The sequence below is a fragment of the Xiphophorus hellerii genome, chromosome 9, assembly GCF_003331165.1.
Source record: "Xiphophorus hellerii strain 12219 chromosome 9, Xiphophorus_hellerii-4.1, whole genome shotgun sequence".
Taxonomy (NCBI): domain Eukaryota; kingdom Metazoa; phylum Chordata; class Actinopteri; order Cyprinodontiformes; family Poeciliidae; genus Xiphophorus; species Xiphophorus hellerii.
In genome coordinates, this window is record NC_045680.1 from 26,604,959 (window position 1) to 26,621,129 (window position 16,171).

Here is a 16,171-nt window from a genome sequence, read left to right on the forward strand (position 1 = left end):
ATTGAAATATAGAAGTTAACATATATACCCTTTCTGAATAGCTACCTAGTTTCCCCTCTCACATATGGGCTTCAAAAGCTTAGAAACAGTTTTCTGTGTCAGAATCAATTGATCTGCGATCGATTTACTGGTGTTTTGAAAGGAACCCAAAGTCTGCACTTAGCAGGATTGCTTAAACCTGGCTTGATTAGGATGTTCCTCTGTAGCTTGGTAGGACATTCATGAACGCGATTAAACCAGCCTGTTCTGGACGACTTGCTCAAACTCAGATTTCTTATTTTATCCTGGATGAGTTTACTTTTATAAAACAGCCTCTAGGATTAATAATAAAAATGCTTTCCAATCCGAATTACATGCGGAATTAAACTTTGAATGAAACCGCAAGACTATGTCTTCAGTTCTTGCACAGGCTTCTTTTTCTTTTCAAATAAATTTCACATGCTGTCGTAAAATAAATTAATGACTCAAACTTGGACATGTAAAACATGGTCAATTCACACGCGACTGTTCAGTTCACAGGAAGCAATCCTCTGTCCACTTCCAGTGCACTTGGTAAAAGTCATTTGTCCCCATATCGTTCGCAATCTAGACTATTTTAAGTAATGAAGATTCTAATGCCGGCTGAAGGGTTGATTTGTATACCTTTCACTGCAAATGATTAATTTATGTGGCTATTGGTGACCTACGAGTCAATACTCCTTATAGAAAGGGCATGAAACAGGGCAGCTAATGCTAATGTGGGGCTAATTTGTCATTACAAATATGGTGTGTTAGATTTCACATTTTATATCTTAGAGATTTTTTTTTCCTGTTCTACTGATGCTACCTTGCCTACCAGCTTTCTCATGCGCGAGTTATTTCGGGTTAAGGACCTCCCGCTAAGCTAACTGAGCAGCTCAGCATTTAAACGCACCGTGCTTCTGTTTAAGTGAACTTCAGCGCTCATTATGTCCAGCTGTTCAGAGTCAGAAGTCTCCTGTAGTGACAGGAAGTTGCCATTTTGTTATCTCCTCCTAAACATTACTATTTAATTTATTTTTTTCCTAATTTTCTTAAACTCATTATTTATAGCTAGCACGACATGGCGCGTGCTACCTATGAGGCAAAGACCAATCAGTTGTAGAGGCTGTAGAGGGCTATAAATGTGAGATGGTTGCTATAGAGACGCCTGCGACTGAGGAGCTGAAGTCAGGAGACCGACAGATTGCGGAGGTTATTTAGGTATGTAGCATGCTAATGGAAGACTAAATTGAATATTTTATGTGCGAAAACGCCTATTTGTATGGCGTTTATTATTTCTTCAACAAGAAAAAGAACTATGTGCAAGCGAGTTTGTTTAAAATAAACTTTTAGTTAAACTGGCCTTTGTAGGGAAGTGAGGACGCTAGCAAAACGTTAGCGATGCTAGATGTTGGCGTGAACAAGTCTCGGTAAAACTGTCCTTTTCTTCGTTGCAATTACTCTAAAAGGCAAAATAATGTCATGAAGGGGGTTTAAGCCAATACGTTGCCCTTGCTTTAGACGTTGAATGGGTTCTTAAATCAAAGTCACGCTGGAGGTGTTAGTAGAAAATGTACTGTTGAGTTATTTCCAGAAATCGAACTGTAATCATGTTCACGGCCCTGGCTACTAACGTTAGTTGCAACTCTAGCTGGCGGTAACTCGGAGAAGCGAGTTGACCTGGAGCCAACAGGTGGAAATGTTCAGAGAACTTGGTAGCGGTGTAACATCCTCCATTTTGTACCGTCTAACACGGTATGCATACAAACACCGTAAGGTTGTACTCGCTTGCTAAATAAAGGTAACATCCCCCAAATTGTTTGCAGTTATTGGTTCTATAGCTGCCCCTTGTTTGTTTGTTTTTCCCAGAAGAAATTATTATTATTGTTCTGAGTTTAAGAACTTGAGAAACTAATCAATATTTTTATTATATTCTTGCTCTATGTCTAAAGAATGAATATGTTAGAAGGGTACCCCAATCGGCGAATAAAAGTTTATAGTAGCAAAACATGAAATTGACGCAAGTGTTTCACTTTTTGAAATGAGAAAACGTATAGATTTTTCTTTCATAATATTCAAATTTATTTGGGATGACGTTGTGCACAGTTTAATGACTTCGGGTGGGTATTATTTTCTGTGATGCGTGCTCTGCATGTTTGCCGACGGGGTCTTTCACTGAACAAGCTCCTGTGATTGGCCACTAGAAGGTGGAAAATATTTTTCAGTATTGTCCTTCACTTGAACAGAATCATCTCTGAAAGCAGAAGTCCTTCCTCTTATAATGTGTTATCTTCACCTTTAAGTGTGTTGTCCAGGCCCAGTTTTCACCTCATTCTTTAATCATTTGTTCTTGCTTTCATTTCATGTAAACCTTAGACTTTGAATTATCAGGAATAAAAATATTATTCTAACTTGACTTACTGAAAGTGTAGTGTCTTAATTGGAGACATTAACTTATATTTTTTTTAACCTGCAAATTACTTACCATGAAGAACATTAAAACTTTTCATATGTTCAAAATAGCCTGTTTTTATGCACAATTAAACCATGCATTTTGTAAATTTTTGTATTGCTTAACTTGGTGACCCTTTTTTCAGTTTGTGCTATTTTTTTTAATTGCTTTCTTTGCATAGCAACTTTTTAGTCAGCTTCTGGAAATGAGGTCGGTGTAGCAGCCGGACTATCACATTAGATTACTAAATAATACTTTCACCTGATGAACACCGAAAAATACGAAACTATTGAACAATTCTGAGCGCACAGAATTGTGCATCTTCATGGTTTATAGCACAGCGACACAATCTATATTTGTGCTGCTGTAGCCCTTATATGTTGCTGAGTTTCTTTTACAGAAATCACTTTTACCAGGTGAGCTGTTTGAAATCTTGGTTTAGTTGTAATCAATATTGGATTAGCCATTTAATCTTAATAGAAAAATTTAGAAAATGCCAGTTTCTGGTGTGTGTTCACTTTCATATTTTACTTGTGACTGACGCACTGACCACTAGGTTTGTTTCTTCATCAGGAAGGTGTGTGATGAGCGCTCCGTTGTAGCAGAGCGTTCTCCAGGCTCCCTCGTCCCATCAATGCTTTTAAACAGGATGGCTGATGTGAAAGCCTGCCCCTCCGTGAGCGGGAACCCGCCTCCACCAGAGGTCGTAAATCCCAGGAGGCCCGGGCGCCTGACCAATCAGCTGCTGTATCTGGAGAAGGTGGTGATGAAAGCGCTCTGGAAACATCAGTATTCATGGCCGTTTCGCGAGCCCGTCGATGCTGTAACGCTGTGTCTTCCAGTAAGTGCTTCAATTGTCAGTCGGTGTTTGACTGATGCAGCAGAATTCAAACTCGTTAAACTTTTCATATATTTTCTTTTTTTTTACAAGCACAAACTTTATTTTAGAATTTGTCATGGATGAACACAATATTTATAAAGTATGGGGAAATTGACCAAAAAGAATAAATCTGTGAATTAAGGTGTACATGTGCATTCAGGTTCTTTTAAATTGATCCATTTGAAGAAAGTCCAATGGAACAAAGTCTCTTCAGGAGTGAATGAATCAGTAAATAGATTTTAGCTTGTGTGTAATTTAATCTCACTGCACCTGTTCATGTAAGCGCAAATTCATAATCTGCTTTAGGTCTGGACTTTAACTTCCCCATTCACAGGTGTGCTGTGACCAAAACATTTCTTTCTACAAGGTGAAGCTTGTTTTTACTGCCTATGACAAGTTTTCTTCCAAGACTGTTCTATGCTTTAATCAGTCAAGTTTATTTTTTACAACACATTTTAGCAACAAGGCAGGTCAAAGCGCTTCACATCATAAAATCATACAATAACAGATTGTGAAAGCAGTTATATACATTACATTACAATGATGTGTATTGATGTATGTAATCAATACACATCAAATATGTTAGTCAATGTTCCAGTGGCACCTGTCTGGAGTCAAAAGCAACTCTAGACAGATTGGTTTTTAGTCAAGACTTAAAGGAACTCAGTGTTTCAGCTGTTTTGCAGTTTTCTGGACGTTTGTTCCAGATTTGTGGTGCATAGAAGCTGAATGCTGCTTCTCCATGATTGGTTCTGCTTCTGATGCGTAGCAGAACCGGATTTTGCTGGGACATTAGTCACCTGAAGAAAAATACTGGAAATGTTTTTCAGATGATGGAAGGCTGACTTTGTAACTGTCTTTATATGACTATGGAGGTTTTTACTTAAGGAATTTTGTTTTAAGGGTGTCAGAGTAAAGAGAGCCAGACGTAAATGTATGTCTCACTTTCCAAATGTTTTTTAGGTTTTTTTTGTTTTTTTTATTGTAGTAAAAAAACCCCAACAATAATTAAAAGCAAATGTTATTGTTTTGTTTAGTTTAACTTCAATTCTGTGCTACTTGTGTTGGTCTGTCACCCAAAATCTCCACGAAGTCCAGTCAGTATTCTGGTTGTCTTGTGACATCGGGGGGTTTGAATGGCTTTGCAAGGTACTGTAATCCACTTGTTGTCTTCGATTAAAAAACAAAACGTTATTCAATTGTGGGCTTTTTTTATGTATGTTTTTAGGATTATTATAAAATTATTACATATCCTATGGATCTGAGCACCATCAAGAAGCGACTAGAGAACCGGTATTACTGGGAAGCAAGTGAGTGTGTAAAAGACTTCAACTCCATGTTCACCAACTGCTACATGTACAACAAGGTGAGAACACGATGGAATGCGACACACTGCTATGTTTGTTTTCCTGCGCCTTAGCTGAATTTAACATGTCTGTTCTGACTGGAATCAATATTGCTCTTTTGGAGTTGGCCAGCTAGATGGAGATTAATGGAATGATAAGGCCTTCCAGCCTCAAAGACTTCAATAAAATGAATGGCTCATTATCCGCTGTACAAAGTATTTAATTAGCTGTAATGCAGATAAAGGCTTTCCCTCTGCTTGCTTAGAAAGTGATAAATGATTTTCAACATGCAGGAGATGGAGGTTGGTCTGCTATTAAAGTTGTCTTCATTCATTTCAGATGTCTTCACATCTTCAGAAATGGCACTCCAGGGACATTTAGCCTCCTGGGAGATGCCTGTCATTTCCTGTCAGAAACCATTCTTTTTTTCTTTTTGGTTATCTTTAAATCTAAAGTAGTTTCTTGCTCAACTGCATGTAAACAAATGTAGTCTGCTGTTCACTTGATGTTTGATTGTTTAAATAGACATGCTGTAGCTCTACAGCTAAAGTCAGTAACCCTTTCTCCTTTGTTTCTTTTCTTTCCACAGCCTGGAGATGATATTGTTTTTATGGCCCAAACCTTGGAAAAGGCCTTTTTGCAGAAATTGTCACAAATGCAAAAGGAGGAGGTGGTCACTACAGTCTCTGCGCTTGAACCACTGAAAATGAAGAAAAACAATACAGGTGACTCAGAAATTGGATATTTCATGTGGATTTCGGTTTTTTTTTGTTTTTTTTTAGTTTGCACATTTATACAAAACAAAAAAAACAATGTTGCAACCAATGATTATCTATCAATTATTCTGATTAATCAGATAAAAGAAATTGCCAAATGTTGCAAATTTTTCATTGAAGTTTTTTTATACTGTACTAGAAATGCATTTAAAGATAAAAACAAATAATTAAATTCCTTTTTTAAATGAAATACTTTATTGCCTAACATTGCCTATTGCAGTAAAAGCACTCCTTTAGTGAACACTTGATCATTTGTACCAAAGGACACATCCGCAGCTTAAAAAAGAAGGAAGGCGCTGTGGAGAATTTATCCATTCTCCATGCTAAGTTCTTGATGCATGAGGTTGAAGAAGAGTCAGTGAGTTGAATTCATAAATTCCATTTATTCATACCAAAATATGGCTGGTCCATTTCTCTTGCTACCTTTAGGAGTTAGCGGGACAAAATGGCATCAAACAAAAGTTTTCCATTCTCTTTGTTAGCCTCTATCTAAGCTATGCCCTAAAGAGGGCGTTCCCTAGTGTGTCATATCCTTTAAGCCTGGCTTTGAGGGCGTTTCCTAACAGGTCATTTCCTTTAGCTTTAGCTTTGCAACTAGCTAAAAGAGATAGAAGGAAAACACAGAATTATTTATTCTCAACAGCGCACACGAGCATGATTGACGGCACTAAGACCCTCCTCCTGGCTCTGATTAGTTGTTTTGCAATGGGAGAAGGCAGAGGAGCTCCACTTTTTTTTTTCACAGATCATTGTGTTGTTACTGTCATAACATAGTGACACTTTAAACAAATGTGTAACAAAGTATTTTTTAATAAAAGTTGCAGCTTTAGATTTGTTTTTGTTTTTTTTTAACTTCAAACTCAAGTTTTAGTTTTGTTAGTATAGGTTTAGTTTGAACTGAAGTTTTGTAGCTAAACCTATGCCACTTTAGGAGTCCTGGGTAGAACAGACTTAACTTGAATGCAAAATGTCTAGACTTTGATATATTTACATGTTTAATTACTACTCTCTTTTCTTTCAGAAAATTGGCGTTTTTCTTTACTCCGCATCCTGCAGTTAACGATTAACCAATTACCAAATTAGTTGATTATTTTGTCGATAGCCGAGTCATTCCGATTAATCATTTCAGGCATAAAATAAAGTACTGTTTTTATCCCGTAGCAGACTCTTCCAGTAACTGCAGTGACCTGTATAACATGTAAAGTTCTTCCCAGATCATGCGAGTGTTTTTAATCCCCACCTGAAGCAGATGCAGTGAAGCAGAAGTCTGGTATATCAGACGTTTTTCTCCAGCAGATGGTGATGGTCATTCCTCCCGATGTGAGTCGGATCAACCCACCCAACCTACTCGCTGAAAAAACACACACAACAGTAAGGTTTGATTTGTTCATGTGGCTTGTATCCTGAATGTGTCTGCATGCTGCAGTGAACGACACACAGAGCTCATCTCTTTCCCCTCCCGTCTGAATATTCAGATTAAAAAAACCTTGAAGCGGAAAGCCGACTCTGCAACATCCGCCACCTCCGTCTTCACAAACAGTGAGGTCTCCCCAGATGAGGAACCTTCAGTGCCTTGCACGTTGTTCTTCAGAACAAGCAACGGACGGCCCATCAAGCCCCCGAAGAAGGACTTGCCTGCTTTTGAGGACAAGAGGGTCAGAATGCCAGAGCAGCTCAGGTACTGCAACAACATCCTGAAAGAGATGCTGTCCAAGAGGCACTACGCCTACGCCTGGCCCTTTTACACTCCGGTGGATGCAGTGGCTTTGGGGCTCCACGACTACCATGACATCATCAAGCAGCCGATGGACCTGAGCACCATCAAGGTAAAGCTACCGAGACGTCAGAATATTTGAAGCGTTCCAAAAGCCAGTCTGTTCTGACGCAAGTTTTAATCTCTAGAAAAAAATGGACCAGCAGGAGTACGGAGGCGCCAAGGAATTTGCTGCTGATGTGCGACTAATGTTCTCAAACTGCTACAGATACAATCCTCCGTCACATGATGTTGTCTACATGGCCAAAAAACTGCAGGTATGCTGCTCTTCCTGTCTAGTTTAGGGTGAGAGCAGCAGATTTAAACCCTAATTTTAGTTAGCCAGTTTGAAGGGACATAAAGATGCTTTCCAAAAGTATACAATTTAATCCCAAGAAACTTTGCTACCAAAAAGAGATGATCACACAAACACATTCCCCTTTTTGTGCAAACTTTTTTTTTTTCTTATTTCAACAGGAGGTTTTTGAAGCCCGCTATATGAACATTCCCCAAAAACCAGAAGGATGCTCCATCTCTCTACAGTGTGCTGAAAGCCAGGAGTCGAACAAAGTCGGAAGTCCCTCAACCTCTGAGAGTTCTCTGAGCAACAACTCCTCTGAGTCAGAGAGGTCATCAGATGAGGTTGCCATGCAACTGGCTCATCTGGAAGAGAAGGTTGGCATCACACAAGCACAACTGCAATATATTTTCGCCTAATTTTCCTCATTTTCTGGTTATTTCGGCAGTTGAAAGCGGTCAGCGATCAGCTGAAGCGGCTCACCAAAGAGCCTCTGAAGCCGAAGAAAAAAGAGAAGCTGAAAAAGGAAAAACGAGCCAACGAGAAGGGCCTTTCTCGACTGAAGAACATTTCTGCGAAATACAACACCATAGTGCAAATGATTTCGAAATGCAAAAGCACCTCTCTGTAAGTGTCACAAAAATGGAGTTTGGTTTTTGAACCCTACAGCTAGTATTAGCCCAAGATAAACTGTAATTGTTTTGTTTTTTTTGTTGTCGTTTTGTTTTTTTTGCATTTGCAGGCATGGAGTGAAACCCCACAATCCCGGAGTCCCAGCCAAGTGCAGCGAGGTCGTTTCAGTCCCACTGAGTAACCAGGAGAAGACGCAGCTAAAGGCAGACATCGACAAGCTACCCAGTAAAAAACTGATCGAGATGCTGAACCTCATCAAGAGCAGGGAGACGTGTTTGGAAACGGCTGAATCCGGGGAGGTGGAAGTGGACTTTGAAAAGCTCAAAGCTTCCACTCTCAGAGCCTTGCAGCAGTTTGTTGCTGCCAGTCTCAGTAAATGCAACAGCAGCAGAAACAGTAAGAACACCTCACCTCCTCTACTGCTCAAGCTTTACTCCTCCAGTCTTTGTTTTTCATACTGTTCTCCAGCTAAATGACTGTTTAAGGCGTTTGTGTTTTTTGCATTAGAAAAAAAGTTGTTGATCCCCAAAGGAGGACTGAAGAGTGAAAAAACAAAGGAGGGTGGAAAGAAATCAATTATGAGCAACAAAAAGAACATGTTGATGAAACAGAAACCACTGGGTAGGATTGGGTCAATACGTTTCAGGGATCTGCTTCCTAATTTGAGGCACTGAGATTTTCTGAGATATTAAAACGTTTTTTGTTGTATTGTTTTTGTGTTTAAGTTGAAGTCTCCGGTAACAGCCGCCAGTCGCCTTTCAGCAAAACGAGCAGCTCCTCGTTCAGCTCCAGCAGCAGCAGTGACAGTAGCTCCAGCTCCAGTGACGGCAGTGACTCTGAATCAGGTTGGCTTCTCACTTTGTCCTCTACTTTGGGCTGGTTCACCTAAGATTCACACAACTGTTAAACAGTTTTCAGTTTGCCTACACCCACAAGAAGTTTGGAAACTCATCTTCATTCCCATTTTTTAAATTTCCTTTTTTAGTATACCTTTTTGTGAAACACTTAGATTTTTTTTACTTACCTCACACTCAAATAAGATCACATCTTCAGATAAATTTGTTCACACCAGAAGAACATTTATTTTATCTGACATCTAATCCACATTCTCGTTTCTTTTTTTTGTTTAAAAAACAAATTAATTTAGAAGTCCATTTTACTACAATAAGTAACCCTCACATTTTATCTTTTTTATGTTATTTATTTGGTGTCACTCAGATTAAATTTCTTTCTTTAGACAGTTTTTTTTTTAGTCTATGGATGATATATTTAGTCAGCTGTAAGTTAGTGATGAACCTTTTTGTTGTTGTTGGATAGTGAAAGTATATGACTTATGGAAAGCTTTTCATTGAGGTTTTTGGTACTTGCAATAATGCAATTCTACCACCAGGTGGGAGTAATGCACATGGTTTGCCCACAGCAATTTGCAAGTTATACATTTGTGTGGAAAAGGTATTCTATGTATAATTCTCAAAGGTTTGTAATTTTTATGATAGTCACACCTCGACTGTGACGGATGGACTCGAAAGGAGAAAAGATGCAGAAAAACACATTGCATAATTAGTATTTTATTGTACAAAATAAGTACCATATTTTATAAAATAGAACATAATATACATAACGGAAACTTTTGTTTAATTCCAACTATTCCAGTGCTTCTTTACCAGATTGTCAAACCCTGCAGCAGGGATTTTGGCTCTTATCCAGAACGTTCAGGTTTCTGGACTGTTGCCTAGGCAACACAAAGTTTCAGCTCCCTCCAAAAACTTGCTGTTGGTTTCAGGTCATGGCGATACATGACCTCACCCATCCTCCCCTCAATACGGTGCAGTCCTCCTGTCCCTTCTGCAGAGAAGCACACCCCAAGCATGATGCTTCCACCACTGTGCTTCATGGTTACCATGGTTGTGTTGGTGGAGTTCATCCCACAAAGTTTTATTTTGGTCTCATCTGACCTTGTGACCTTTTCCCATGCTAGTTGGTAGGTGCATAAATAAACTCCTTAAATAATGCAATAATTATTTAAAAGGCTCACAAAATGACTTTTTCTGGATTATTTTTAAATGTTTTTAGATTCTGTCTCTCACATTCTTAGTGACAGGGAACAACCTGAAAAATGACACATGATTTCCCTACTGCAAGTCCCTCAAAAGTTTTGAACAACCGATTGTGTTTTCTGTTTAATTTGGAAAAACAAAAGCAAAGTATGGCAAAAGTTGAGTTACTCCTGTAATCCCTGAAGATTAACACTGTGATCCAATGTACTGCTGAAAACATGCAGGAATTGGTGAAGGCTAGCCAGTTTGGATCAGAAAGTTTTCCATAAAAACCTTGTCATGAATGTCATGTTAATTTGGCTTTCTTTAAGTTTATTGTGAGGCTTGTTGACTGAGCCTGGGTGAGGAGTCCAGTGTTTCTGTGGTTGCTTACACAGTAAAGGTGGGACTCGTGTTCGCTTGCCCTCACATCTATTTTTTGTATTTTTTCTGGACAAGAAATCCTGCCTGTAGCTTTGACAAAATGTTTAACCTGATTTATTCAGGTCACTGAAAGTAAGCTGTTTTATTTCCCTGTAGCGTTTGATATGTTGCAACAATAGAAGTGTAGACTTGGTTACAATCAACAAATATTAACAGAAATGCATTAGAGTTGTGTAGCTCAACCACATATCAGCTGGCTTCAGAATCCAGACTGTTTCAAAAACAGTGGTGAGCTGCTAATAGATTATACAGACTGTTCAGTATCTGAGCTGCAGAGATCTTTCAGATTAGCATGTCATGGAATAGATCATCCGTCGTTGACGAGCATGACTGAGTGTTTATTAGCTCTTCAAGGCTGTGGCCGTCTTACTGCCAAGAGATCTGGCATTCCTTTTTGTGATTGATGGAAGAGATTGAAGTTTAAAACTTCTGCTTTACTCCTGCTCTGAGAGCACATCAGGGCTTTACGATGGCATATTGGGCCATGGTAGATTGGTAAACAAACACACACTCAAAGCAGGAGTAAGTTTCGACCAAAGGTCAGTTTGTGTTATTGAAGCTTTTGAAATGTCGATCAGCTGCATAGTTTTGCTTGTCAAACGTTTATTTGTTTGACATGGTTCTGATTTTTTTTGCCATGTCTCTTGTTAAGCAGATTTCTGATTTTTATTGGGACTTTCTGGTTGAATAAAGACAAAATATTAAGAACAAATAATCGGATGTTTAGCCTAGCAGATTGAAAAGCTTGATTTATGTGTTGTTGTTTTTTTTTTAACAGTGCCAAAACTGAAGAAAATGTCTAAGGAGCCCTGTCAAAAAGTTCACCAAAAGGTAGAAGCACACGTTTTCCTCTTAGGATTACAACTTGCATATTGTAGTAGTGATGAATGTTTATCCTCCAATTAAAGGTGACCCACAATCTCAGCAATAAGCGGGTATCGGAGATCAGACAGTCGACAAAGGCCTGGATCAGAACCCGTCATCCCTTATACCCCATCAAGCCCACGCTTCCAGAAACTAAAAACGACCCAACACCGCAAATCCCAGGCCACTTCTACGACGAGCTGCCTCTGTCCCCGCAAGGTAAATCTGTGGCTCCCCGAGCTTTTAGGAGGAATTACCTGATTTGTCAACTCTGGCTTCAGGCCTGATCTAGCTCTTGTACGTTCAAGTAAACATTTTAGTAAAGGTGTTCGACACGCTGTAATTTATTGTTGGCAGATTTGTCTGCGCTCTTATCCCCCATGGCCTCTCCTGGAGCGCTGCCAGACTGGGCTGCTGCCAGATTTGAGGTACTCTTCACAAAATGGAAGAACTTAGCAGTGCCAGGTTCTTACAAAGCCTTTTTTTTTTTTTAATTTCTAAATAATTTCTGACGTTTCTGAAGTCCATTTGAACCTAGGTTCCAAGGTTGGTTCCAGGTAACTATCATTACAGTTAAAACCAGACATATACTGGTTTTACACTGAATAAAGTCTCACTGTCTGAAGTTGAATCGGGCCATACTTCTTTTGTTTTAGGTTAGAACTGCCAAAATGATTTCTGTTTGCTCAATGCCACAATACTGAGAAGATACTGTATGTCAGAGATTTATCCAGTTAAAACAAATTTGTTTTTTAACCTATTAGACGTTTCCAAAGCCATGACATCATCATCATGTGATGATCCTTCATTGTTTAATGAGACAAAATCATTCTGCATGGAAACTTTTAGGTTTTTTTAAAGACATTGATAAATAAATCTGACATATTCTTTCTTTCATAATTATGACATTTAGCAAATAGGAAAAAATGTGCAATTCTGACTGACCTAAAATGAAAATTTTAGTCTTTCTTATCATTGAAATGGGGAAAAAAAATTGTCTTTATTCAGTGTATACAAACTTTTTGTTACAACTGTAAATTTTTCATTTGCATTATAATAACATGTTTGCAATGTGCTTTAACTGTGAAGAATAGAATAGTTTCTCCATAGAGCAGCCTGTGTGTTCAGCATCAGGATGTTTCTGTGTAAAACCCAAATGTCTCCTGTATCAGGGTGCAGTGCTGTCCCCTCTCACTGACAGTCCACTGCTCTTCAAGGAAGAGATGGGTGACAGTAAGTTCCTTTAAAAACACATGATCTGATGTCACTATTGTCAGTTTAGTGACATATTATATAAAACCTTCTTCTTTTTTTTTTTTTTCTTCTGGAAGTTTATTTGACGGATTTCCGGGATCCTGAAGATTTTCCTGATGGTCAGGGGAGCGAGCTACTGCTCAGCCAGACCACGAGTAAATCTACTGAAGAGGAGAAATTCCAGATTCCCAAAAAGGTTGGGAAAAACCCTAACCAGAACAGATGAAACTATCCCTAACCTACTCAGCTCCTTCAGACTAGCCAACAGCAATTAGCAAACACCTGGTGGAACTGTGCTTATGCTGAGCTCATTATATAAGATACTTTTGAGTATCTTATATACTCAAAAGTATCTAAGATACTTAGATACTGGTTAAAAGTATCTAATGCTGGTTAAAAACGTTGTTAAACTCTTAATAGAGGAGCCATGTTGTGATCATTTCCTGAAATGCAAAAAAATAGCAGTGATTTTATTTTAATTTTTTAAAGACCAAGGCCCTATTTCAAGGCATTAAATTAGAAAGTCACATTTGTTCTACGTAATGTTTGATATACACAGCATTTTTTATAACAACTGAAGGTAATGTCGTTACCTGATTGTGTTGTAAAATGGCAACATGTGCCTGGAAAACATATGATGCCCCTTTGAAGCAAACTTCTGACTAATTCTGTCAATTTTCTTCGTCAGGAAATTTTCTTGAAAAATGCAGAGTCTTGGGCAAAACTTGTGAGGCAGTCGGTCACTCCAGCTGCTATCAAGGCCTCTAAAGAGAGCTTCCAGATGTTCCGCAAAGCCGCCATAGAAAAGGAAGAACGGGAGAAAGCCCAAAAGAAGAAAGCATTGGATGAAAACGGAGTGATGGAGCCTGTTGAAAAGAACAGGTGTTCGCCGAAAGAACACAATCTCTGTTCCACGTTTAAGCTAATTTAGTTGTTTTTCGTGTTCCTGTGACTCAGAGTTTGTCTCCTTCAGCTTTCCAGCTTTGGGTAAAACGGAGCAACCTCGTGAGAAGATTAAAGAGGATCCAGATTTGCTGGAGAGCATCTGCCCGGAGGCCGGGTTGGAAGCTCCCAAACGAGTGGAGCAGCCGAGGTCTCAAAGTGAAGCGAAGGCCCAGATCCAGCAGTTTTCTGTGGATAAAGAGCGAGAGCTGGCCCGCAGGAAAGAGCAGGAGCGTCGCAGGAGGGAGGCTGTTAGTACACTGCTCCGTTTCTCACTCTGGAACATTTCCCTGCATCACAGGGTTTCCCCCAGTGTGTTATAAGCCTGGCAGGCCACCAGGCTTTACTTGACCAGTGCTAAACATAATTAGTTTTTTTATTTTAAGTGTTTTTTGTTGTTTGTTTTTTTTGTTCTTTTTATACACCAGTAACAGTGATCACAAAGACAGGCTAAGCTCAGTTTACAGTATTGAAATTCGTGAGCCATCGATCTCTCTGGCAGGTGCTTCCGAAGAGTTTCTTCGCCTCTATTTATCAATTTGGAGAATAACTGCAACAATGTACACATCAAATATCAAAGCTGCTAGTATCAATACTGAGACGCATATTAACGCCTCGTTCCAAACCATAATTGGTGGCATCCGTTACTTGTTTTTTTTTTTCTTGGTGCAAATGGGTTGAGAATCTGAACACACAGTGAAGTATATAATATGAGAAAATAGAAAAACAAACACATTTTGGCGCAAATGACATGCAGTTTGTATGTTATGTACATCTTATTAGTGACTAGCCGCTAGATTTCAGGGCATTTTTGTCCAATCAGTAGACTGTAAGGGCAGACACAACCGGACGATCGCCGTTGTATTGAAAATCTCTGACAATACATGGAGCTGCCGTTCTGCTGCGGTCCTACTCACACCCAGTCTAACTATGAAGTTTTGACTCTACCTATTTTCTGCTAAAGCTTCAGTGAGCTTTAGAAGACAGTTATCTATTTAAAAAGATGATGGCATTTGGTTATACGACACACAGACTAGCTTTATTTAGGCCACTGCTGTGTTTCCTTTATTGTTGTTTTTATTTCCAAAATTTCCTGTCAACTTAACGTTTTGTTTTAAACTTTTTAATGATCATCTGGTGGACTGCGCCTAGCGCCGCTACCAACGGGTTTAAGCCAGTTGCTGGGGGAAACCCTGGTGCAGCCGTTGACATAACTTTTTAACTGTTCTTCTCTTTATATAGATGTCTTGTATTGACATGACCATGCAGCGGGAGATCATGACCTCATTTGAACTTGGCCTGGACTGAAGAAGGAAGCTGCAAACCAAAGCTCTACGCTCAAAGATCTTCAGTTGTCATGAGGTTTAACATTGTGAGATGCTCTCTCTGGCTTGAGGCAAGAAACCTAAAGCCTGAAAGGTTAAACTATGGGAGGAGGTGTAAAAGAAAAAATGCAAATAGATCCGACCTTCTGTTAGCATTTGATATTTGCACTAACGCACTCTTAAAATGTTTATAGTACTGTTATTATTTGAACTCACATTTACTACATTATTGTTCATCCTTTGACAGTTTACTGCATTTTGTCAGAAATGTTACGTTTTGTTAGTTCTCGGATTTAATTGATTCCTTTCAGGAGATTTACAATAATTTTTTAATTTTTTTTCGCAAATGCAGATTTGAGTGCATCATACCTTCCTGCATTACAGTAATAATATGTAGAATAATGGAATACTGTAGGGTTCAAAAGATTTCCCAGCTTAAAGATTTACTTCAGCTTTTTGCTGGGCTATTATTACAATGTTAACTATACATGCACTGTGTTGTTTGGTCATACATACAGTTGTGACTGTGCTGCAGTCGTGAACAATAGTAGCAGATCTTCCAAGATGTTTGTATATGTTTAAAAAGGTTTTCTTTTAATTAACAAAATAAAGCTATTTTTCACTAATCAGTCTACACCGACCAATGATTGAGTCTGATACCCTATTTACATTTTGCTTCCACAAAGTTCTTCTTTGACCACAAATTTACCAATCTTTCAGACATGCATTTTGAGGTAACACACTGATGTTGGACAACAAGATGTGGCTCACATCTGGTTGTCAGGACTCTTTGATGGCCTTTCAATTGCTTCAAACATGCTAATCCATGTCTTTATGAACGAGTTGCTTTATAGACGTGTCAATCACCGTGAAGAATATGACTTGGATGCAAGTGCTCAACGATGGAAGCAATCTACACACTTTTCTTGTTAACATGACGCTGAGCTCTAAAGTCATGAAGGCCTGTAGCTATTGATTCAAAACGTTGATTATCTCTGTGAACCATGTGGCATTCTTTAATGTTAGAGGAATTCACTGAACGCTGAGTGCAGCCTCTTCTTTTTACAAATGTCCTGGATCACATTTGACCTCTAACTTCCTATTTTTAGTACACCCGTATTGATTATTTCAAATAGATCATTACAACCCCAGCCATCATGTCATGGCT

General features: G+C 38.9%; 1 protein-coding gene across 1 annotated transcript; it reads left to right on the forward strand.

Annotated features, from left to right (window-relative positions):
* The first annotated feature begins 3,062 nt into the window (after positions 1–3,062).
* brdt (bromodomain, testis-specific) lies at positions 3,063–15,630 on the forward strand. Its single transcript, XM_032571260.1, has 19 exons — positions 3,063–3,293; positions 4,561–4,698; positions 5,268–5,403; positions 6,704–6,825; positions 6,930–7,280; positions 7,357–7,485; positions 7,685–7,882; positions 7,954–8,132; positions 8,248–8,534; positions 8,646–8,805; positions 8,883–8,983; positions 11,397–11,449; positions 11,527–11,701; positions 11,840–11,910; positions 12,655–12,715; positions 12,814–12,932; positions 13,425–13,618; positions 13,710–13,929; positions 14,921–15,630. Exons 1-19 carry the CDS (start codon positions 3,087–3,089, stop codon positions 14,984–14,986), a joined length of 2,967 nt encoding a protein of 988 aa, XP_032427151.1. The 5' UTR covers positions 3,063–3,086; the 3' UTR covers positions 14,987–15,630.
* The last annotated feature ends 541 nt before the right edge of the window (positions 15,631–16,171 follow it).